This window comes from Durio zibethinus, chromosome 5, assembly GCF_047325235.1.
Source record: "Durio zibethinus cultivar Kanyao isolate XHJ-2024 chromosome 5, ASM4732523v1, whole genome shotgun sequence".
In the NCBI taxonomy this organism is placed as follows: Eukaryota; Viridiplantae; Streptophyta; class Magnoliopsida; order Malvales; family Malvaceae; genus Durio; species Durio zibethinus.
Window position 1 is genome coordinate 31120796 of NC_143166.1, and position 20852 is coordinate 31141647.

The window sequence follows — 20852 nt, forward strand, 5'->3', positions numbered from 1 at the left end:
ATTAATAAAATAAACTTATCTTTAGGCTTAAAATACACAATTGGTTTCAAGAAAAAATAGATTTGGGCCAGACTAATGTGCTTGAACAGATCAATAGTCCACTTTTTCTTCTCTCATTATTTCAAAACGATGTAGTTCCATTTTATTATATGAATCCTCTTTTGGCAGAAAAGATTTATTTGATAAATTGAACAAATTCAACACTAGAAAAATATAGAAAATTCTATTGATGCCTTTAGTTTTGTTTCACCATACTTTTCCAGTCCTTGATAATTCTATGGTGTGCAACTTTTGAAAGATTTAACAGAAGAGTACATTCATTAGTTCACTGGACAACCTTCAACCGCTATTCCCTTTGCTGTTGGACAAGTTGCTAATTCACAATGCTCACCTTCTGTGCCCCACCATGTCAAGCTATTTCCTGTTCCAACTGAAAAGTACAATAGTATAGCCATGTAAGCTACCCCAGCGTCTAGAGCTGCTGATAGGATGTAATTGTACCTTTGCCACCACTGCTTTCGGTAACGAAAGATGAAAAAGTTGAAAATTGTTCCAACTATAATCCAGGCATTGTAGTTTAATGGTGTTGCTGGTGGCATCATCCCTGTTGCTCCTAGAAGGACAGGAAGGTTAATTAAGGGAATCCAAGATTGCTTGGGGAATGTCTTGTGTAAGAGCCAAACAATGACGGGTCCTAATGCACCTCCTACGAAGAACCAATTCATCGCTCCATAGTTGCCTAGAGATCCAAAGGTCCGTTTGGGGCCCATCAAACCCCATATAACTGATGCATCAAAGAAGAGTTGGTCACCGGGGCATGTCCAGGGACTGTCAGCAGGGAGGAGATCATCCTGGCATATGTTCTCAATAGAGTTAAGCAACCACCATGCCACTGCAATGTTGATTGTTCCAGCCAGAACTGTTCCTATGCACTATAGATAGGCAGATGCAAATTGCAAGAGAAGTAAAATTGTATCAGCTGCTGTTCATTTAAAGGAAACAATGGAAAACCATTCAGGAAAGAACAAAGTTCCAATGAAAGCCATATTATCTGTTAGGTTAGAAAGTTTTCATTCTGTTATAATTTGTTTTCTGGTTTGGATACTGCTTCTTTTAAATAATTATTGACCTTCACACACATGTATCTGTGACAGCATAGACACCAAAATCTTTTGAAAGCTTCCTAGTGATGCTTTTTTTATAAATGTTTGACAACAACTATCACTGGCCTTTTGTTTGATATGATTTAAGTTTAATATATCTAGTTTGATCAAAACCTGTTTGTTTTATTTATTTTTTCTTAATTTAACCATGTAATAATCCCTTAATAGTTTATCAACAGAATTTTGGTGGTTTTACAAGACCCTTTTTTTCTCTTGTTTCATGAGGATATATGTTGATAATTCATAGATAGAAGAAAACGTACCTGAACTAAGAACATGGATCTTGGAGGTATTTTCATATAGTGTCCTAGCTTGAAATCATTGAGAAAGGAGACTGCTTGAGCCATGCTTATATAGCCATAGGTTTTGAAGCATACAATTGCAATAGGTCTTCCTGGATATATGAGACCCATGACATACTCTGTGATAACGTTCAAGCCTGGTGTCTGTGCAGGATGACCGAAATCATTAATAATACTAGCAACATGTTCGCACGTTGATGTAGATCCAAAATTTTTATTTATAATTAATAATGTTGATGATTAATTTAATAAATCAATAAATATAGTTACATTTATAATTTTTTAATAATTAACAATCGGTGAAAATTTATCAATTAATTTATGAATAATATATATATTTCATTCTCCCAACTTATAGAATGAATTAAATTCAAATCTACTTTTTTAAATTTATCTTTACAAACATAATTAAAAGATATTAAAATAAATAATTAAAAAAATAAAGTTAAAACAAAAAAAAAATGCCAGGCAAAAGAAGAAAAAGGAAAGAGAGCCACACGCTTAAGATGACGAACAGATCTAAGTATATGGCCAGGTGTCTGCTCATCCCGATATTGGGTTATTATTTCTATATATGATCTCAATTCATTATATATATAATCCGCATTTAATTCAATTTAGACAAAAATAAATTTAATAGTATAATATCCATGAAAATGAAGCCAAATGGGGTACACATGACATCTTTATTGATTTTTTTTTTACAAAATTTAATATATAAATTTAAAAACACAAAAATTAAAAATTAAAAAAGATAAATTCGGATGTTACATTAATAACTTTATTGATTTTTTTTTTTACAAAATTATATAATTTAAAAAAATAAAATGGTCGAAAAAAGTTCTTTTAATAAAAAAAATCAAATGAACCTCATACAAAAAAAAATTTAAAAATAAAATGTTAAATTATTTATTAAAAATGAAAAGAAGAAAAAAATAGAAAAGGAAAAAAAACAAAAACAAAAAAAATGAAAACAAAATTTAGTGAGTGACACGTGGCACTCAAATGAGTAAAATTATCAAAATTTTAAAAATATAAAAAATAAAAATTATTAAAAAGGAAGAAAATTCATTGAATGCCACATGGCACCAAAATAAGTAAAATTAATATATAGGATGGTTTTTATTAAATTAATATATTATTGTGACATTTATATATTATCAAGTAATTTTATGTTTATGTTAAATTACATAAAATATTTTTTTGATAAATATTATAAATTGAAAAAATAATTATATTTTTATTAATTAAAAAATTAACATTTTTATTAATTATTTTTTTCATGGCATTAAGTAATAATAACATAGTTTATAATTTTTGTTGTAGATGAGAAAAATAAAAGACAAAAATATGAAAAAGGTGAAAAGTTGGTAAGCGGCCTAACAAAGTCAAAAGGTAAGTGAAAGTTTGCAAGATTTATATATAAAATTAATTTTTTTTTGTCATAGCATTAAGCAATAAATAATTTAGTTTTATTATCTTATTTTTTTAATTTTTGTTGGAGATGAAAAAATTAAGGAAAAATAAAAAGAATATGAAAAGGTGAAAAGCTGGTCATCACCCCAGCAAAATGAAATGGTAAGTCAAAGTTTGCAAGATTTATATATAAAGATAGCATACCTAAAGACAAGGTAAATTTTACTAAAATTCCAGATTTCATCATAAAGTGTGGGGATGTTATCTTGGAAATGTTGAGTTAAAATATCCCCAGAGATTTGATGCTATTAAATTTTCTCAGCTTAAATTTGACATTTTTTCTTTCTGGGGGTTGGAGGGGATTTTATTTTATTTCTTTTCTAAATGAATTGATTATTACCTGGTTGGTTGTGGCAGTTACGATACTAACAGGAAGGGTGAAGACAAAGGCCATGGCACTAGCAAACAGGAGTCCCCACCATGGCATCTGAACTTGGTCATTCAAGAAGATGCAGAGCACAAGTGATACTACAAATGTTGCAGCAAGCAAAATGTAAAACCACCAGGAAGGTATGCCCTTGTAATTTTTCATCAACCTTGTATGAATATCCTCCTTTCCCTTGTAAGAAGCACGATACCGGCCATATATCTCCCTGTTGATAATAGATTCACAATAATGACTTTCGTTAAAATTTAAGTTTCAAAACAGAACAACAAAAAGAATGGCTTTTATTGTTATTTTGTCTTTTGAATGATTTTACATGTAAAAACATCTGTGCTTCTGACCTAGATTCCTTCACTTCAGTATTTCTAGCATGGGAATAAGGGAGGTGAGTGAATGCTGAGCATGAAATTATCTTTGTTGGAAATTTTTTATGTTCATTTTATCAAAAGTGGTCAGGATTCTTCCTCATTAAGTTCAGTTATGTAAACTTAAAATTAGTCCCATACGAAGAAGCTTCTAAGAATGGTCAGTATGAATTTACCTTCCATAGAAGAGGGCCACATGTGTCAGCGTCGATGCAATGGCGGCAAAACCAAACCCGTAACTGAGAGCGAAGAGCATGCTTAGATTAATTCGTCCCTGCTCTTCATACTTAGCTAAATCGAGTTCAAACTTGTCATTAACTATTGCTTTTATGTTGTACTTTTTACCTTGTGCTGTAAACAACTGTGAGGAGAAGATGGGAAATCTGCTAGCATTGCAAAAGTCTAAGCTCCAATAAGCTATAGGAATTGCTATGTAAATTGTCAATACATAGCCTACAAAAACATTGACAATGGCAAAGAAAGGGCTGATGAGTGGACTGAACAAGAAGGATGCCACAGCAGACCAATCAAGCGTCAAGGCTCCTAGTCCAAGTCCTCTCAGACCTGAACCGATTTGCTGGGCGGCAACTGACTTGGAGAAAATCCAGCAGACCCATGAGATGCTGGTAAGGGTTGAGAAGAGGTATCCTGGGACGACGAACCAGGAGAAGCTGCAAATCAGTACAATGAAGAAGAACTTTGCCCTTGTCATTCTCCGATCATCTTTCTCATGCAAAGCCCTGCAAATTCAGATCAAAGAGGTTAGTATTCAAGATACTATTATTTTGCTTCACCGTATGTCAGCGCCCAGGTTTAACATCTGATTAATGAGCATGTCTGCTTTCATTTTTAGCAGGATTGGGTTTAAACATAGTGGGTCATATTGATTGTTAAATTTCTATATATGATCCACCAGACATGTATGACAGTATGAAACTGCTACATATCATGATGTTTTAATGGAGCTGATGCAACCAGTAGAGGGTTAGAAGTATTGGACCTAACCCAATTGGGATTCCCACGACGTCTATCTTGCCATCTCGCCTGCTTGGGGGACAGCTTCTTCTGCGTCTGGAAGTAGCTGGTCGCCACATTGTCCGTCCTCACCACGAACCTCGACCCCAACAGGTAATGGCGTCAAGTGCGCAAGCAGTGCACCACTGCAGTCATCTCCTTCTCTTGGACCGTGTACTTGCGTTCAGTCTCGTTCAGCTTCCTGCTCTCAAACGCGACTGGACGTCCCTCTTGCATCAACACGCCCCCTATGGCAAAGTCTGATGCGTCCGTATGCACCTCATACGGCTTGGCATGGTCTGGCAAGGCCAAGACTGGCTCTTCGGTCACAGCCCGCTTCAACCTGTCAAAGGCTTCCTGGCACCCTGCGCTCCGCTCCCATGCTCACCCTTTCTTGAACAAGTCAGTCAATGGCGTGGCTATTGCTGAGTGACCCTTGATGAAGCGCCTGTAGTAGTTAACCAGCCCAAGGAATGATCTCAACTCAGTGACCTTGGCTGGCGGTTGCCACTCCAGGATGGCGTCTATCTTGCCTTCATCCATGCGTATCCTGCCACCTCCCACTATGTGGCCAAGGAACGGGATCTCCTGCTGGGCGAATGAGCACTTCTCCCTTTTGACAAACAGCTTGTGCGCCCGCAACACCTCGAACACCTGTCTCAAGTGGTCTACATGCTCTCCCAAAGTCTGGCTGTAGATCACAATGTCATCCAAATAAACCACAACAAACCGATCAAGGAATGACTGAAGTACCTTGTTCATAAGGGTGCAGAATGTTGCTGGGGCATTCGTGAGTCCGAAAGGCATCACCAAGAACTCATACGAACCATACCGAGTGACATAGGCTGTCTTTTGCTCATCTCCCTCTGCGATCCTGACTTGATAGTAGCCTGACCTCAAATCCAGCTTGGTGAACCACCTTGTGCTCCCAAGTTGATCGAACAAGTCTGCAATGAGTGGGATGGGGTACTTGTTCTTGATGGTCAGCTTGTTCAAAGCCCGGTAGTCTATGCACAGCCGCAACGACCCATCATGCTTGCGCTGGAATAGAACCGGTGCACCATAGGGTACTTTCGATGGCCTGATGAAGCCAGCATCAACTAACTCCTTGAGCTACTTCCTCAACTCCTCCAACTCTGGTGGAGACATTCAGTAAGGGGCTCTGGCTGGTGGCTTGGCCTCGGACACCAGCTCGATCTTGTGGTCCACCTCCCTCTTAGGTGGTAGCTTGCTAGGCAGCTTTGCGGGCATCACATCACTAAAGGTCTTCAGCACCTTTAGCACCTCCAAGGGTGACTCGGTCTCCTTCTCCCTTGGCTCATCATATTTCAGGGCTGCCAAGAAGGTGTCTTCTTGTCTGCTTACCGCCTTGGCAAATTGGATGGCTGACACCACCCGTGACCCAACTCCAAACCCTCTCCTCAATGGTACTAGGCATTGGCACCGTGCATCCAAGATGCAAACACAATCGGCAAAAAGCACAAGGAGGGCGTTAATCCGAACAAGGAAATCCAACCCAATCACAAACTCATAGTCATCAAGGGGTATTACCTCAATGGTCTCCTTGCCTTTCCAGTCTCCAAGCTGCAACTCCACTCCCCGTGCTACTCCAATGGCTGGAACTTCCTTGGAGTTCACCGTCTTAATGGTACCAGTCCTTTTCTGCACCTTTAGTCCGAGCTTTCGGGCTCCATCACCTGAAATAAAAAGATATGAGGCACCTGTGTCCACCAATGCGCTCACCTTCTGACCCGCAACCATCAGATCCGCAAACATCAAGCCCTTTGGCTTGCGACTCCCCTTACTTTGGACAACATTGAGCACCAACGACCCAAGCTTTGCTGCCCCTGACTCTGGCTCCTCGTCAGACTCCCTGTCTACAGCAGCCAGCTTGCCCTTCTGCGAGCAATTGCGCGCTATATGGCTCCCTCAACATAAGTAACATGCTAATGACTCTCGGTACTCCTTTGCTTTCCACTTGTCTGTTGATGGCTTCCTCTCGTCATCCTTTATTGAAATTGAGACTTCGATAAGTGGGCTAAAGCATAAAGAGAACAAATACTAGTATTTTATATGCTTATATAATGTATATTTTATATTATACAAGATGGGTTATCATTTCTTTTATTATAAAAGGAGAAGATGAAAAGACAATTAAAAAAATTGGAGTACCTTAAAGTAGGGAAAGAGAATCATTCTGGTTGTTGTTGGGTAATAAAAGGAAAAAAAAAAGTCTGCAGATGTGCAATTAACGGTACGACGAGGAAAATGCAATGGGAATCCTTTTTGGCAGTTTGTCTGACGAATGTGCAATTATATAATTGCTCTCGGAAAGTGTTGTGGCTTTTTCTTTTTCCTGGAAGAAACAGCAGTGAATTATTGGTGTGTGAAAATTCAATATAGAGAAAGGTCCTTAAATTTTTAGTTGGTAGTGCTTTGTTCTGCTCTCATACTTCAAAAATGACCTTTTTTTAAAAAAAAAAAAAACACCCGAGAAATTTGAGAGTATATAGAGGATGATTGATTACCTGAGTTGTGATGATCAGCAGCCAACCAGCCAGGAATGATATACTTCGACCATAAAAGACTTTAATGATAGTAACAATACCAACTGCATAAGCAGAGCCACCCCCAAATGCACTGCCTGCATTTGCGAAGATGGAAATAAGTACATGCTCTTTCATGTTGAAAGGCCCCGAGTTCAATGAAAACTTTCTGGATCCTAGACCAGGAAGCTTGAACTTTGTCCTGGGAAGCACGGCAGCCATAAACTGGCCTGAAGGAAGTATGGCTACTTGGACTGTAATTTGGGATATGATAGGTGGCTCTTTCCTGTAGGCAAAGAATTGGTTGAGAAAAGAGAGGAAAGCACATGATAACAGCCCCAAAAACCACATTCGGAATGTCCATACTGGGAGGGTCGGATCATCAGTGTTGCTAACCGTTAGCCTGACTTCTTCTATAGGGGAGAGCTCGTCGACGTCGTCCGCATTTGCACCGTTGATGACATGTCTTTCAGGCTCTAAGGTGGTGGGATTAGGGGTGGCTTGCACTTCGAGAGAGGCCATGGCGAATTGGTAAGTTAGGTGGTTGGGAGATAGGTTCAGTAGGAAGGAATTAGGATGCTATTTATTGCTTGAGGTAATGGAATTTCCTTGAAATGGTGCGAGAGAATTAATATTATATAGTTTTTGTTTTTATAATATTTTTGATTTATTATATAGTTTTTTATCATTGGACAGACCATCGAATGCTCTTGTATGGCATATTTTGTAGGATCTATCTGGGTAGCAAGGTTAAAACTTGTGTTATTTAAGCGATTCTAATCTCTCTTATCTAAAATAAATAAATAATTTAAATTTTAAAGATTTCGGATTGTTTTATGCAGGGAAGGTAATAACAATTTTTTACTAGTAATGCCATGGGTTTTCTCATGAATGATTAGATATTTCTCTTTAAGCCTCTAAGGGGAGTTAATTAATTCCGGCATATCCGGTCCCTATTTCACCTTAATAAAGGAAAACAAAAGCTATAATAGAATATAAATAAATTTTTTTATATTTATAATCTATTCATTTAAACGAATTTTTATTTTCTTTATAATGTCGATTAAATTTAATAAAAAAATTTTAAATCTACTCATAAATTATTTATTAAATGTTTTATTCATTAAAATGAATTGAATATTAATAAATTTTATTATACATGAGATCTATTCATTTAATTAATAATTTTAAAATATTAATTATAATCATTTATAAAATTTTATAAATAAAAACGAAACATATTTAAAAATTATTTATGAAACATTTTATTCGTTTATATCTCATTCAACAACAAAGAGAAAAGACTAGAATATCAATGTCAATGGCTAAAATACTTTATTAATTAATAAAATTAAGATAAGGATTGTTTCCATTAATTCAAAGATGCAGAAATCAAACGGGCGGATTCCATGGAGTAATATTTTCTATCAAGTATCACATTCATGCGATGCAGGACAGCTGTTTTCGTCTAATTGTCCTTCTGCAATCCCGTCATATTTCTAGGCCATCGATCCATCATTTTCTCATATCAAGGGCCACAAGTTGCACCACGTGTTACCCTCCAACCCCTCGTTCACGTTGCTTGGGAGAAATTTTTCCTTCGATTCAATCCAAATCCCATGTCATCCAACCCCTCGTTGACGCCGTTTGATTTGGTGGATTTCATATGCCATCTAATTGGGCCCATCATACAGAAAAGTCAACTAATACGAACCAAAACAAAACAGAAAAACAACTAAAACTTACGGCCCTTCGGCTCGGCTCAGCATTAAACTTACCGTTGATGGGCTCAGATGACCCGTCATAATGTCTGGGGGTCGTAATCTGATTGACCTGTGAACTGGGTCCGGGAAGAACGGCCCATATGTTCATTTAGTATTTCCTTAAGTGTGTAGGCTTGACCTGTGAACTGGGTCCGGAGTGCAAGCAACATAGCTGCTCTCCATTCTGAAACATTGGTAATAACTAGAATTAAATCCTTCGGAACTTTTTTTTAAAAATTATATTTTAAATATGAAAAAAAACAATTTATGTGAAGATATAATGATGACAAGATATAGACAAATATAAGTATAGTTATTTTTTAACATAAATTATAATTAATTATATAAATATTTTGTATAAATATAAATTAAATAAATAATAATATATATATTTTTTACATATACTAACGAATATCGTAGTAAAGCACCTCAAATCTAATATTAACTTGACCTAAATTGTTAAAAAAATTAAAACTTAATCCAAACTCTATTTTGAAAAAAATACAAATCCATTAGATCGTGTTAAATTAAAACCTATAAAATATAAGTTGTTTTATTATCTTTATATTAATTAACTTTTTTTATAAAATTTATCCAATAAAAAATTTTAAAAAACAAAAAAAAAATGATAAGAAAAATCAAATGAGATGACACATGAATTTATTAAATTAATATATTAAATATTATTTTTTATCAATTTTATATAAATATAAAATTAAATAAATAATAAAAATATTTTATATATATACACTAGCGTTGAAGTGTAACACAATAAACTTTGCTTTTACCAAATTTGATTTAAAAAAAAAAAAACCTTAAACCACTTATCTTGAATTAAAAGAAAACATATCAATTAAATCAAAATGAATGAAACCTATCAAATACTAGTTGTTTTATTATCTTTTGTCTCAATTAAATTTTTTATTATAAAAATTATCTAATAAAAAAATCAAAAGTTAAAAAAAAAAAAAAGGGTCACGTGAACACAAAAAAAAGATAAAACATCTTAAATCTATTTTCAATCTGACTTTATTTTTAAAACTAATCTCGAATCAATGTTGAATTTTTTTAAAAAATACATTTATATTTGATCCATACGAAAGAAAAATTAATCAAACACCTATTATTTTATCATCATATCATTGACTTTTTAAATAAAATTTATCTAAAAAACTAAATAATTTGAAACAACTAAATAAAAATTTAAAAATAAAAAATAGATTTAATAAAAAATAAAATAAAAATAGATTATTGGATGAATGATAAAGTGCCACGTGGATACATACTCATTCTTTCAAAATGTACACTTTTAATATTATAAATAGATAGATAAATAGAAGAATTGATAATAAAATATATATTTTTTATATATCTATATAATAGAATAAAATATTTTAAATTTATTTTCGATCTAATCTTGATTTTTTTAAAAAAATCTTGATAAAATCTTGAATTTTTTAAAAATGCAACTATTAGATTAACGTAAATTAAGCCCATTCTAATTTAAAAAAATTAAAGTTAAAAACTTTAAAAAAGAAGAAAAAATTTAAAAAGTTAAAATATAAAAAGGAAGGATGGGTAATAAAAAATTAAAGTAAAAAAAAAAAAGAAATGGGAAAAACTAATTAAAAAATAAAAACAAAAACCAATTAAAAAACAAAAAATGCCATATTGACACCTTCTTATGCTGGAAACTCTACAAATTAAATTAAAAAATGAAAAATGAAAACAAAGAAAATGAAAATAGTTAAAAAAAATGCCACATGGACATTTTCCATATATTCAAAACTCTGCAAAATTAGGTAATATTAGGTTTTAGAAATTAAAATATATTTTATTTCTATTTTATTGAAAAATAAAAAATATAAGTGAAAACGTTTTGATAATTAAAAATCAAAATAATTTTTAAAAAATAAAAATAAAAATAAATTGAAATATAAAAAATTAAAAAATATTTTTAATTATGAAAACAAAGAACGTACATTACATATTTTTTAATGTTTTACAAGTTACAATATTTGAATGCGTTTTAATATAATTAATTAATTAATTAATTAGTATATTATATTTATAATTAGATGATATTGATAATAATATCATTGAATATTTTATTTATTTTTTATTTTAAAAAATTAATTTTATTTTTATTTATTAAATACATTTTTAAAAAATAAAAAATAAAAAACATTATCTCTAACCAAATGTAACCTTATATTTAGTTGGATAGATTTTGTCTAGATTCTAAAAGTTGTACTTTTCCACATCTGACAAAGCGATGAACTTTTTTTTAATCTATTTTATCTCTTTCGACTAATGATTCGTAAAAAATATATTAATTTCAATCCATTAATTATCAAATTAAATTTAAGTGTAATCTTACTCTAATTAAATAAATATTATTCATTAAATATTTAAATTTATTAAAATATTTGATTGTTTAAATTTTTATCAAAATATTAAGAAATAATAATTAAATTTAAATTTTCATTTCATTTTTAATTAAAGATTGTTTGTTAAAGATTGAATCCTTTCGCTAACATAAAATTTTGCTTCTTTTGTATATGTAAAAAGATAATAAATTCGTATATAAATTTAAATATCAGATATGAATTTAAATAAATTCAAATATCAAATATTTAAAAATATTATTTAAATTTGACAAAAAATAAAATTTTTATCAAAATTTGACAATTATCCATTTATAAATATATAAATCTAAAATAATCAGATTTGAATAATAACAAATATCGATTGTTTACTATCATTTACCATCTTTATGTTTTCTTCTTTTCGAGGTTATCTTTCTTTCCTTTTACACCACCTTTGATATTATATCCAACATGGACTTGAAAATATAATAATAGGTAAACCATTTTTTTTTTTTTATGTATATAGCATTGCTAAACAAAATCTTAAAAACTGTGGCTGGAGATTTAATTATAGTAAAACCAGAAGTTTCCGAGAAACTACTGCCATAACAACGCACGTCTTCCTTTTCCTTATCTTAGCACGTCCGCGGACGGTTTGCTTTTGCCAAAATAATCTTAATTTGACTTATTCAATATTGTGTCAGGTCTGGTTGGTTAAACAACTTTTACTTTGAATAAAACCACAGAGAAGACTCTTGGATCTTTCTTGATGTTTTGCTGGGTAGGTTTGAACAGGCTTTGCTAATTCTGATCTGGGTTCTCTTGTTTAGGCCGAGAATTCCTCTTTTTCAAGAATTTTTTTTATTGAGGTAAGCAAATTATCTTGGAGTTTCTGTCTATTGTTGCAAAATTGCATGATATTGTGTTAATGGGATTCGTCAATGGTAAAATTGGAATCTTGATGGCTTGCAGGGGAACACCATTCGGCTTTGTTGCAAGTTTTGGTGAATAATTCTGATCTGGGTTTCTATATTTTGGATCTCTAGAGTTGGTTCTGCTTTGCTTTGAAGCCATTCAATTTCACTCTCTGCTATAACCCCTTTCATTTGAACTTGGATTGATAAAAGGTGGGATTTTGCGTTGAAATTTTACATTTCACCTCCAAGAAGCGGTTTTTCTTTGAATGATCTGAAACCTTATTGGATTGAATAGAAGAACTAGAAATTTCTGAGTTGTACAATCTTGATGCAACTCATTGTATTATGTTAACTTGATTGGTCAAAGGCAGTTAAATAAAAGGTTATGGATTTAGCTCAGGAAGAGGCTGCTGGAGATGGAGAAATGGAGGAATTGGTTAGAGTCTCCTCTGCTAATATTCCTCTCGAGGAAAATCATATTCAGAAAACACATTTTCCTGGTATGGTGAGACAGAAAGCATATATTTTTGACGGTCTTGGAAATTATTACAATAAGGAGTGGGATCTTGCTGAAGGTGGTGGCAAGGAGTTTTGTTGGTACCATGTGGAACTTCCAAAAGGGAAACAGAAACTCTCACAATCTGCAAAATACCTTATAGATGTTCTTTGCCCACCTTTAAAGCTTCAAGACATTCTCTCACTTGTTAGCAATGGGCCATTTTGTGGACATGTTGATAGAGCGCTTGTCTTTAGGGTTAATTCACCTGGCCCTCCCTCAAGTAATTTTACATTTAGACTAGCTGCAAGGGTTACTGAGAATTCAGTGATTACTGTGTCTTTGGGACGTGTTCCCAGATTAGGTTTCTCACCAGTCGGTGAATCTCTTCTCTCTGAGATTCCTAGTATTGAAAGTCCATCTTATCATAGAGGAGAGAGGAAGGAAGGAAGTGGGATTGTTATTAGAGAACATGTTCTTGAGTTCTTATTGACAATGAATCACTCTGAGGAGGCTGATAATCCTGTTCCAAAGTCTGTCTCAAACCTTGTAGTTCACATCATTGACACGCATGTGGATCACCTTCAAGATGTTGTTACTAAACTTGAGATGGAGTTGGATTCTGTGGAGCTTGAATTGGATAGAGGTAATTTCATCCAACACATTTTATTCAGCTCCCTATAGGCGATAAACACTTGCTTAATTCCTTGTATGTTAAATTGGTTTATAGCTTTCTGTGCTATGGACTGAAACAATTTTGAATTCCTTATTCAAAGTTTATATGAGCATAATTTGTTTAAGGATTTTCATCGATATAGAATGAGATTGTGAGCATAGATCCAATTTGAACTGCTAATGCAAGTGGCTTGGTACAATTTTATATGAATTTTAGAGCATTATGCTGCCTGAATACTTAGGATCAACACCATTTAGTTATCCTTCAAGCCATCCTTGGAACTTACTATAACCTCTTTGAGCAAAAGTTAGGACATCAGAGGCATTAAAGCATTTAGCACTTATTTCTAATTGCATTGGCAAGGATGCTTTTCTGTATATTCACACTCCACTTGAGATGTGAGAAACATAGGTATTTCTCATTGTGTCTTCTTCTGCCTTCTTAGCTCATTCCCATGTTTATATTGCACACTTTTTGCAGTGGCACGGTTTTTTTTTTCTGTAGATGAAGTCATAAGTATTCTGCTTAATCTCAGGTGGATTTGCTTCAAAGAAAGAGATGCTAGATGATAGAAGATTCCCCAAAATGCATCTAAATTTGCAACGTCTGCTGCAGGTAATTTCTCTTTCCCACTTGTTTTCTAAATGGGCAAGAGTGCAGAAAATGCGCAAGTTGCTTGGTGGGTAATTCTTAACTTAGAATTTGCCTTAGAGGAATTATTTTAACAACTCAAAACCTCCATTGAGGAGCCATAGTTAAAAAGCAGTAAGGCACAAAGACTTGTTAGGCAGGGCTCAATGAGGTCCTTTCAGCATGGAAGTTTAACCCTTTCTGGGGATGTGATGGATGTCAGCTCCTTGTCAAACTACATGCTAATAGGTTGAAATTGCTTTAGTTTTGTCATAGCCATTAAGTTTTGAAGGTTACTGAAAATCCAATGAAGGCTTGTGCTGGCACTCATATCTTCTGAGTCATCTATAGCTATGTGATTTGGTTGAAACTCTCTTTTTATTTTGAGTTTTGGTTTATTGCTGTGCAATTAATACCGGGAGAATTAAACCCTCTTTGCTTATATGTATTCTCCAAAATGCAGGTAATTGCCCATGGGGAGCAAGTATTTCCTCGAGTCAAGGAAAAATGTTCTTCTAAACATTGGTTTGCAAGTGAAGACATTAGCTCCCTGGAAGAGCTGATTGGTCGCTTGAGGAGGCTAAAAGAGAATGTAGGGTTTCTAGCAAATCGTGTTACTGCAATTCAGGCTGGTTTAGATAGCTGGCAGTCTGAGCAAATTAACAGAAAACTCTATTATCTCTCTTTCCTTTCTATAATATTCCTTCCTTTATCTGTCATCACTGGAGGTAATACTTTGATTTTTGTCTACCTATCCCTTATTATAGGAGCTCTGATTTGTGGATAGATAGTAGGTGGCAGCATTGAAATCTCTGTTTTTTGTTAAATATTCAGTGTTTGGAATGAACGTGGGTGGAGTTCCATGGACTGTGCAAAAGGACCCTGCACTAAAAGATGGTTTCCGCAACGTGATGTTTGTCTGTGTAGCAATGCTGCTTCTAGTGTTGCTATGCTTTATTTTCCCTGCTCTTTATACCCGATTGACTGCCTGGCGTAGGAGGAGGTCCTTGAGAAGAAGTTGGTCTCATAACAGGAGATCATTCCTGAAAAGAACCACTGGAATTCAAGAAAGAGGTGGCTACCTCAGGATTTGACAGAGTTAAAGGAAGTCGGTGTCATGGTATTTTCACTCAATCAACCTTAATTGGTTTTTGCTGCTTCCTCAATCACATATGCAAAGTGTACTATTGGATGCCTGTATAGAGTTGTCAATAGCATCATTTGACTGGCCCAAAAGTACGAATACTTTGTTCATCACTTAAGGTGATGAAGGCGCTTTGGTGAGTCTTATTCTTTTGCCCATGCCATTGTACAATATATCATTCTGTTTTTCTTTTGAAGGTTTAACTGCACAGGTTGTTCTATTAAACTTTGTTAATCATTTTGAGTTTTATTGTGATCTAAACTTTATGGTCATTGTGACTCAGTGCATTGACCTTCTAAGTTCTTTTTATGTTTATGGTTTTTCAACGATGTCGTTCTCCAGCTTCCAAGTCTCAACATCAGCTTTATTGAGGAATCCGGAAGTCAAGTTTATTAAGTTGTGAAAGCTGGAATTTGGCTTGAATTTCTGCCTTTGAAACCCAAGATAATAACAGAAATTGCTGGAGACGTGTTAAAAATTAAGTGAAAGGTGTCGTTGGCGTCCATCCTTGACTCAGTTTCAGGACATGGGAGTTGGATTAATCATCATCAACTCCCTGGTCAAATGTCTTATAACATCAAACGTTGTCTATTTATCTGGTTTCATGTTTTACCTGAATTCCTGTAGATTTTTTTTTTTTCTTGAAAACACACTTTCAGCGCCATATGCTATTAGTTCTATTGATTGAAGCCATTATCAACGGTAAGGGTTACTTCTTCACAAAAATGCCAAGGGTTAACACATTACCATACCATGATCATAGCTCTATTGATTAGAAGCCATTATCAATAGTAAGGGTTACTTCTTCACAAAAATGCCACAAAAATGCCAAGGGGTATTAGTGTTAACACATTACCATACCATGATCGTAGAAATGGGGATAGTAAATAAATGGATATCCATCATTATTCAATTCATTAGTTTACGTTAGATTTAAATAGTTATACAAAGATAATTAACGGATTTGGATAAAAAATTCACTATCTATGATAGATTTGAAGCAAATAGGGGTAGTATCTATTGGATATTTAATATTTGAATTTTTTAAAATTTTAATGAATAATAATAAATATTTGAATATGTATAATAATAAATATTCAAATTTGTATTTAAATTTATTATCTGTTTACATATAAAATATGTAAAATTTTATATTTATAAAAAATTTTATATTTGAAAAAATAACTTTTCTTTATTATTAATTAAGAATGAACTTGAATTTTAAATTAAATAATTATTTATTTCATATTTTGATAAAAATTTTAAATAAATGAATATTTTAACAAATTTAAATTTAAAAATAATATTAAATTTATATTTAAATGAAATTAAATATTATAAAATATTAAATGAATTTGGATATAGATAAAATAACGGATATTGCTTTTAAAGTTAACTTGAACTTTTAAAAACAAAATAAAAATTAAAAAATATATAAAAATAATACAATTTAAAATTAATAAAAATTATATATAAGTTTTGAAAAATAAAAAATATATTTTATATTTAATTTATTGAATATAAATTATGATATAATAATTTTTATATTTTATTTTATATTTAATATAAAATAAATAATACAATAATGGTTAAATTTATTTTAAAATCATAAAAAATCTAAAAAGAGGTGTTTTTAGGTGAGAGGAGTCGGCTTATTCTCTTAGTTCTAGTACCAATGCAAAACCAAATAAATCTCATATTCAAATCTAATAAAGAACCAAAATTTGGAATTTAAAAAATGGCGTGATTTCATATTAACCATTAGATCGGGTTTTGTTGACGTCCCATGTCATTAACTGTGAACTGAAGAAAAAAAGCTAAGAAGGCGGCTTGTTTAAAATCCCAATAATACCATCTCATAAAAAAAAAAAAAAATCTTGAAAAATTTGCAAAACAAAACCTTAAAACCTCCTTTTATATTCACCCAAAGTACCTCTCATTTCGTTCTCATCGATCCTTTCCTGATCTTTCTAAGCTATAACTATGGCTACGGCAGCTTTTATTCGTTCATTTCGACGTGACGCCGACTCTGTGTCTCTCTCGGCCTATAGATGCGTAAGTTTCCAACTCTTCTCTGTCCCTTTTGAACCTTTCATGTTTGATTTTTGTGATTTGATTGATTGATTAGTGTTATCTGATGTTATCTTTTGTTTGGTTGTCGCGAAAGTTGAGGAAAAGGGAAATTTATCTAGATATTCTCCTTTTGTATCTTTTGATCTGGAGCTTACTAAAAGTAATAGATATGTTCCTTTTTTTTTTTTTTTTTCATTCAAGTGGATATATATTAATTGATTGATTGATTGATTGATTTCGTGTAACTTAGCCCTCCAACTACAATCAAAGCACTGTTGTCAGCCAAGTGGCTCTTTAGATCAAATTAGTTTTAGCTTTAGTTACTGGGGTTGAATTTTGCTTGAGATTTGGTTATCTAAAAATGGTTATTGCAGTTCGTTTGCTAAGTACTTCAATAATACTCTCACCTGAATGAAATGGATGGTGCCTCTTTCTTAATTGGTTGTTGTGCAGCTTACTAGCAATGGCAAGAGCTCAGCCGGAATTAATTGGAAAAGTTTTTCTAGAGCTTTTAGGTAACCACGGTTTGGCTTATTCTAATTGTTGTGTATTTGTTGTAAATTTATGATTGCTCGATGTAACATTTTTCTTTTCCTTTGATATAGTTCAAAACCTGCTCGCAACGATATAATTGGTATTGATTTGGGTACAACCAACTTCTGTTGTCATGGAGGGAAAGGTAAGAATTAGACTAGTGCGTGGATGTTCTTAACACTTTTGTTGTTAGCTTTGGAAGGTGAAGTTAGTTCGTGATCATCTCTGAAGGAGTCTGTTACTCTTTTCAGAATGCCAAATGTACGGACCACACCATCGGTTGTTGCCCTCAACCAAAAGTGAGAGTTAATTGTAGGCACCCCTGCAAAACGTCAAGATGTGACCAATCCAATTAATACACCTTTTGGAACCAAGCGTCTGATTGGTAGACAATATGATGATCCCCCGAAGTGGGAATGGTTCCTTTCAAAATTGCCAAGGCTTCCAATGGAGATGCGTGTGTTAAAGCAAATGGGCAGGGCATTTATTTTGACCAAGATGAAAGAAACTGCAGAGGCTTAATTTGGAAAGGGTGTTTCTAAAGCAGTTACAAGCAACTAAGGATGCAGGTCAAATTGCAGGCCTTGACATTCAAAGAATGATTAATGAGCCTACTGCTGAACAATAAGGAAGGTCTCATTTCAGTCTTTGATCTTGGCTGTGGTACATTTGATATTTCAATTTTGGAGATTTCTAATGGTTTTTTTGAGGTATGCATCTTTTTCTATTCTAAGAGAGTTTCTTTTAGCGATGATTAGGTCAATTGTATTAATAATTACCATATCCAGGTCAAAGCAACAAATGGTGATATACTTTCTTGGGAGGAGAGGATTTTGACATTGCCTTGCTGGATTTCTTGGTGAGTGAATATAAAAAAACTGAGGGAATTGATCTTTCAAAGGATGGAGAGACTGTGGGAAACTGCTGAGAAGGCTAAAATTGAACTCTCATCAATATCACAGACTGAAATTAATCTTCCATTTATAACAGCTGATGCATCTGGGGCTAAACACTTGAATGTCACATTGACTAGATCAAAGTTTGAATTTTTGGTAAATCACTTGATTGGACCAAGGCTCCTTGTAAGAATTGTTTGAAGGACGCTGGCATTTTTACAAAGGATGTTGATGAAGTTATTCTTGTTGGAGAGATGACACATGTACCTAAACTACAAGAAGTAGTTTTAGAGATCTTTGGAAAAAATCCAAGCAAAGGAATGAATCCTGACGAGATAGTTGCTATGGGAGCAGTAATTCTGGGTGGTATATTTCGTGGGGATGTTAAAATTGCATTTGCTTGATGTCACTCATTTGTCACTGGGTGTTGAGACACTAGGCGGATATTCACAAGGCTAATTAACCGGAACACAACCATTCCAACAAAGAAGAGTAAGGTTTGTCTTTGGTGCTAATTGTTTGCATTTTCTTTAGTAGACATTCAGTATCAAATAAGCTTAAATAGTCCTTGGGACATAATAAGTTGACGACATTTTGTTGGTTCTTTTTTTTTTTTTTTGCACATAACTGTAGTCTAATTGCTTCCAATAATATCTTCTATGAATATTTTTATCTTTTTGTTTCATGTTTGATTGGGGGTTCCTCGATTTTCAGGTGTTCTCTACTGCAGCTGATAACGAGACTCAAGTACGTATCAAGTACTTCAAGGTATCAAGTACTTCAAGGTGAACGTGAAGTGGCTGCTGACAACAAGCCCTTGGGAGGCATCCCCTGCTCCTAGAGGCATGCCTCAGATTGAGGTGACATTCGACATCGATGCCAATGGTATCATCACCGAATAAGGCCACTGGGAAAGAACAGCCAATTACCATCTGTTCATCTGGTGGTCACTCAGAGAATGAGATTAAGAAGATGACAAGGAAGCTGAGTTGTATGCCCAGAAGGTCAAACAAAGAAAAGCACTGATTGATATAAAAAACAATGCAGACACCACTATTTATGCTTGAACGAGTACAGGGATAAGATTCCTAATGAAATTGCAAAAGAAAATGAGTATACTATTACGGAATTGAGAAAGACAATGGAAGGAGAGAATGTTGATGAGATTAAGGCCAAGATTGATGTAGCGAATAAAGTGGGAAACACATGGCTGGCGTTTCTGGTGGTGGCCAAGGAGGCTCTTCCAGAGTTGCTCAAAGTGGTGACCAGGCCCAAGAGGCAGAATATGAGGAGGTGAAAAAGTGAGTGATGAGGAAGTGATTCTCTTAGTTGGTATCTTTTCTTTTCCTGAATGGCATTAAACGCCACTAAAGATGATCCTTTTGTTAGATGCATATGGTGTTTACCAGTTTTGTTTCTAAAACGAAAAAGGTTGAATGTATTAGCCTGTTAGGAATTTGAGTTCAGAGACCTTTCAACTTGAGATAACTCAAAATTTTCTAAAAGTGAAAAAATAACGAGATCCCTTTGATTTACTATTGCTTCTGCATACTTATTAGTGTAACATTTGACTGCATATATAATACATAGTATGTAATACTTTGCAACGATTAAAGAGATAATATGACGAATGCTTCGGTTTCTATGACAAGCTGGGGGTGGTTCAGGTTTCTATAAACTTGTTGAGGGAAAATGATAACTACGACAATTTCAAGCCTCTGCCTTTCTTAAGCTTACAGTAGCTCTGTTTCAAACTCTCTGTTCTTCCATTACTGGAAATTTACTTGCATGAACATTTCATCATGTGTTTATTGTTTCTTATAGTAAAGAGTAGATAGCTCTGTTTCAAACTCGTGTTCTTTCATTGCTTTTCGTTTCCAGAGGCAAGCCCCAGGTCTTATCAGTTTACTCTAACTTAGTTTGGGCATTTGTCAATCAACATACTACAGAAGGCGGTGGGCAACTTAGACAGCGTATGTGGTGAATACCTCAGAAGAAGATACTCGAAATAAAGAAGTTGCCTTAGCATGAAGCTATGCAATTATCTAAACTGGTGAGAAACTTAGAGTTGCCCTCAAACCATTCAAGTTGAAGGAATACGCT

At 33.7% G+C, this 20852-nt stretch overlaps 2 protein-coding genes and 1 pseudogene across 4 annotated transcripts; 2 read left to right on the top strand and 1 right to left on the bottom strand.

Moving 5' to 3' along the window:
- Nucleotides 1-203: 203 nt before the first annotated feature.
- On the bottom strand, nucleotides 204-7866 carry LOC111283135 (oligopeptide transporter 4-like). Its single transcript, XM_089761103.1, has 8 exons — nucleotides 7196-7866; nucleotides 5990-6010; nucleotides 5777-5786; nucleotides 5436-5458; nucleotides 3868-4431; nucleotides 3282-3534; nucleotides 1427-1609; nucleotides 204-932 (listed from the first exon to the last, which is right to left on the bottom strand). Exons 1-8 carry the CDS (start codon nucleotides 7771-7773, stop codon nucleotides 321-323), a joined length of 2244 nt encoding a protein of 747 aa, XP_089617229.1. The 5' UTR covers nucleotides 7774-7866; the 3' UTR covers nucleotides 204-320.
- A 4180-nt stretch (nucleotides 7867-12046) lies between these two features.
- Nucleotides 12047-15924, top strand: LOC111309058 (uncharacterized). 2 transcript variants are annotated; one of them, XR_016342310.1, is made up of 6 exons: nucleotides 12047-12252; nucleotides 12356-13442; nucleotides 14008-14087; nucleotides 14566-14830; nucleotides 14937-15382; nucleotides 15589-15924. XR_016342310.1 is itself a non-coding variant. In XM_089761104.1 (5 exons), the coding sequence occupies exons 2-5, from the start codon at nucleotides 12686-12688 to the stop codon at nucleotides 15194-15196; spliced, it is 1362 nt and encodes a 453-aa protein (XP_089617230.1). In that variant the 5' UTR covers nucleotides 12047-12252; nucleotides 12356-12685; the 3' UTR covers nucleotides 15197-15924. The 2 variants fall into 2 exon arrangements, 1 of the variants encoding a protein (XP_089617230.1); XM_089761104.1 differs by having other exon boundaries at nucleotides 14937-15924.
- Nucleotides 15925-16871: 947 nt separating this feature from the next.
- Nucleotides 16872-20287, top strand: LOC149518904 (heat shock 70 kDa protein, mitochondrial-like; annotated as a pseudogene). The gene is made up of 6 exons (XR_016342311.1): nucleotides 16872-17301; nucleotides 17773-17834; nucleotides 17925-18023; nucleotides 18105-18563; nucleotides 18642-19246; nucleotides 19464-20287. The product of XR_016342311.1 is annotated as a heat shock 70 kDa protein, mitochondrial-like (transcript).
- Nucleotides 20288-20852: the final 565 nt, after the last annotated feature.

Excerpts from the sequence above, each read along its gene's own strand:
- LOC111283135 (XM_089761103.1), bottom strand. The coding sequence starts at position 7,773 with ATGGCCTCTCTCGAAGTGCAAGCCACCCCTAATCCCACCACCTTAGAG. Across the intron at positions 4,432-5,435 it reads CTTCAGTCATTCCTTGATCG|GGCTTTGCATGAGAAAGATG; the intron begins GTTTGTTGTGGT and ends CTGAATTTGCAG. Across the intron at positions 1,610-3,281 it reads TAACTGCCACAACCAACCAG|ACACCAGGCTTGAACGTTAT; the intron begins GTAATAATCAAT and ends CATCCTGCACAG.
- LOC111309058 (XM_089761104.1), top strand. The coding sequence starts at position 12,686 with ATGGATTTAGCTCAGGAAGAGGCTGCTGGAGATGGAGAAATGGAGGAA. Across the intron at positions 13,443-14,007 it reads GGAGCTTGAATTGGATAGAG|GTGGATTTGCTTCAAAGAAA; the intron begins GTAATTTCATCC and ends GCTTAATCTCAG. Across the intron at positions 14,088-14,565 it reads ATTTGCAACGTCTGCTGCAG|GTAATTGCCCATGGGGAGCA; the intron begins GTAATTTCTCTT and ends TCCAAAATGCAG.